The sequence below is a fragment of the Penaeus chinensis genome, chromosome 37 (assembly GCF_019202785.1).
Source record: "Penaeus chinensis breed Huanghai No. 1 chromosome 37, ASM1920278v2, whole genome shotgun sequence".
Lineage (NCBI taxonomy): Eukaryota > Metazoa > Arthropoda > Malacostraca > Decapoda > Penaeidae > Penaeus > Penaeus chinensis.
Window position 1 is genome coordinate 23,397,311 of NC_061855.1, and position 1,566 is coordinate 23,398,876.

General features: G+C 36.2%; 1 protein-coding gene across 1 annotated transcript in view; it reads left to right on the plus strand.

Annotated features, from left to right (window-relative positions):
* Positions 1-744, plus strand: part of LOC125045342 (integumentary mucin C.1-like) — a 1,141-nt gene extending 397 nt beyond the window's left edge. The window contains exons 2-3 of the mRNA XM_047642548.1: positions 1-6; positions 96-744. The exon at positions 1-6 is cut by the window's left edge and continues 129 nt beyond it. Of these exons, the coding sequence (XP_047498504.1) occupies positions 1-6; positions 96-498 (409 nt within the window). The 3' untranslated portion in view covers positions 499-744. The remainder of the gene's footprint in view (positions 7-95) is intronic.
* Positions 745-1,566: the final 822 nt, after the last annotated feature.

A 1,566-nucleotide genomic window follows, 5' to 3' on the forward strand; every position in this document is an offset into this window, starting at 1 on the left:
CGAAGAGTAAGTTATTTGGACCTTTTGCCAAGTGAAATCCGTGGCTTTGTTTCGTTTCCTCGATTCAGTTTGTTTACTTTCCTTTTCCTGCGCAGGAAATGCGGCACCGACAGTCCCGACGGAACCATTACCTCCGACGGGTGGACGCGCCTCACCTTCGCCAGCAACGGCGCCACCACCGCCCCTGGCTACCGCTGCTACATCTGGTGCCGCGAACAGACCAGCACGACCTCCACCACCACTTCAACGACAACCACATCTACCACTACTACTACCCCAACTACCACTACTACAACTACCACACCTACAACCACTACAACCCCCACCACAACTACTACCACACCCACCACCACAACACCCACCACCACAACACCCACCACCACAACACCCACCACCACAACACCCACCACCACAACACCCACCACCACAACACCCACCACCACAACACCCACCACCACAACACCCACAACCACCACGCCAACCACTCCAGTCTGCTAGATCAGTAATCTGTAATGCTTACATATAATCCTTTGCATTACAGCTTACATCCACCACTACTACATTTATTACCACTAATGCAACTATAACTCATTGCACCAATGCAACATCTTCCGCTACGAAGTCTACACCTAATACTTCACTCTGCAAGATCATTTAAATTTGCCACCGTATGTGTGTCAAGATCCTCTGAATCTTGACACTCAGAAGGTAAATGTGTATTATGCAATAAAACAGGATATATGATTCTTTGCTTATTTAACCTTTCTCCTTTAAAAATATGAATTGAATAAAACAAAATTGCTATGTAAACAGGATAAAAAATAAAAAATACAGCAATTAAATACAATGAAGCTCGAGATTTTATTCCATTTTAAATACACGAGTATCAGTGTCAAAGAATAGGTACGCAACCATATCATCTATTATCTAATATGTAGATCAGTGCTGGATGTCTGAACATAAAGGTTTCTGCGTCCGGTGATGATGTGACATGCACACACACACACATATATGTATATATAAGTATATATATATATATTCATATGTATGAATATATATATATATACATACCTGTATACACACACATATAGATATGTATATATATAATATATATGTGCACATATATACATATTCATGTATGTGTGTGTATATATACATATATACATATATATGGATACATACACACAAATAAATAGATAAATATACCTATATATCTGTATATATGTATGCATTTGTACACATACTGTGTGTCTATATATTTATACTGTACGTATATATGCATAGATATAAATACACTCACATATATGCATATATGAATATGAATATACAGATACTATAAATATATTTATTTGCATATGTGTATATACATATGAAATTACTGTGAGTATATATTTGTAAATATATGCATATATAAAAGTATGTATATATGTATACATATTTATACACACGCACACACATATACACACACCCATATATATATATATATATATATATATATATATATATATATATATATATATATATATATATGTGTGTGTGTGTGTGTGTGTCTGCGTGTGTGTGTTT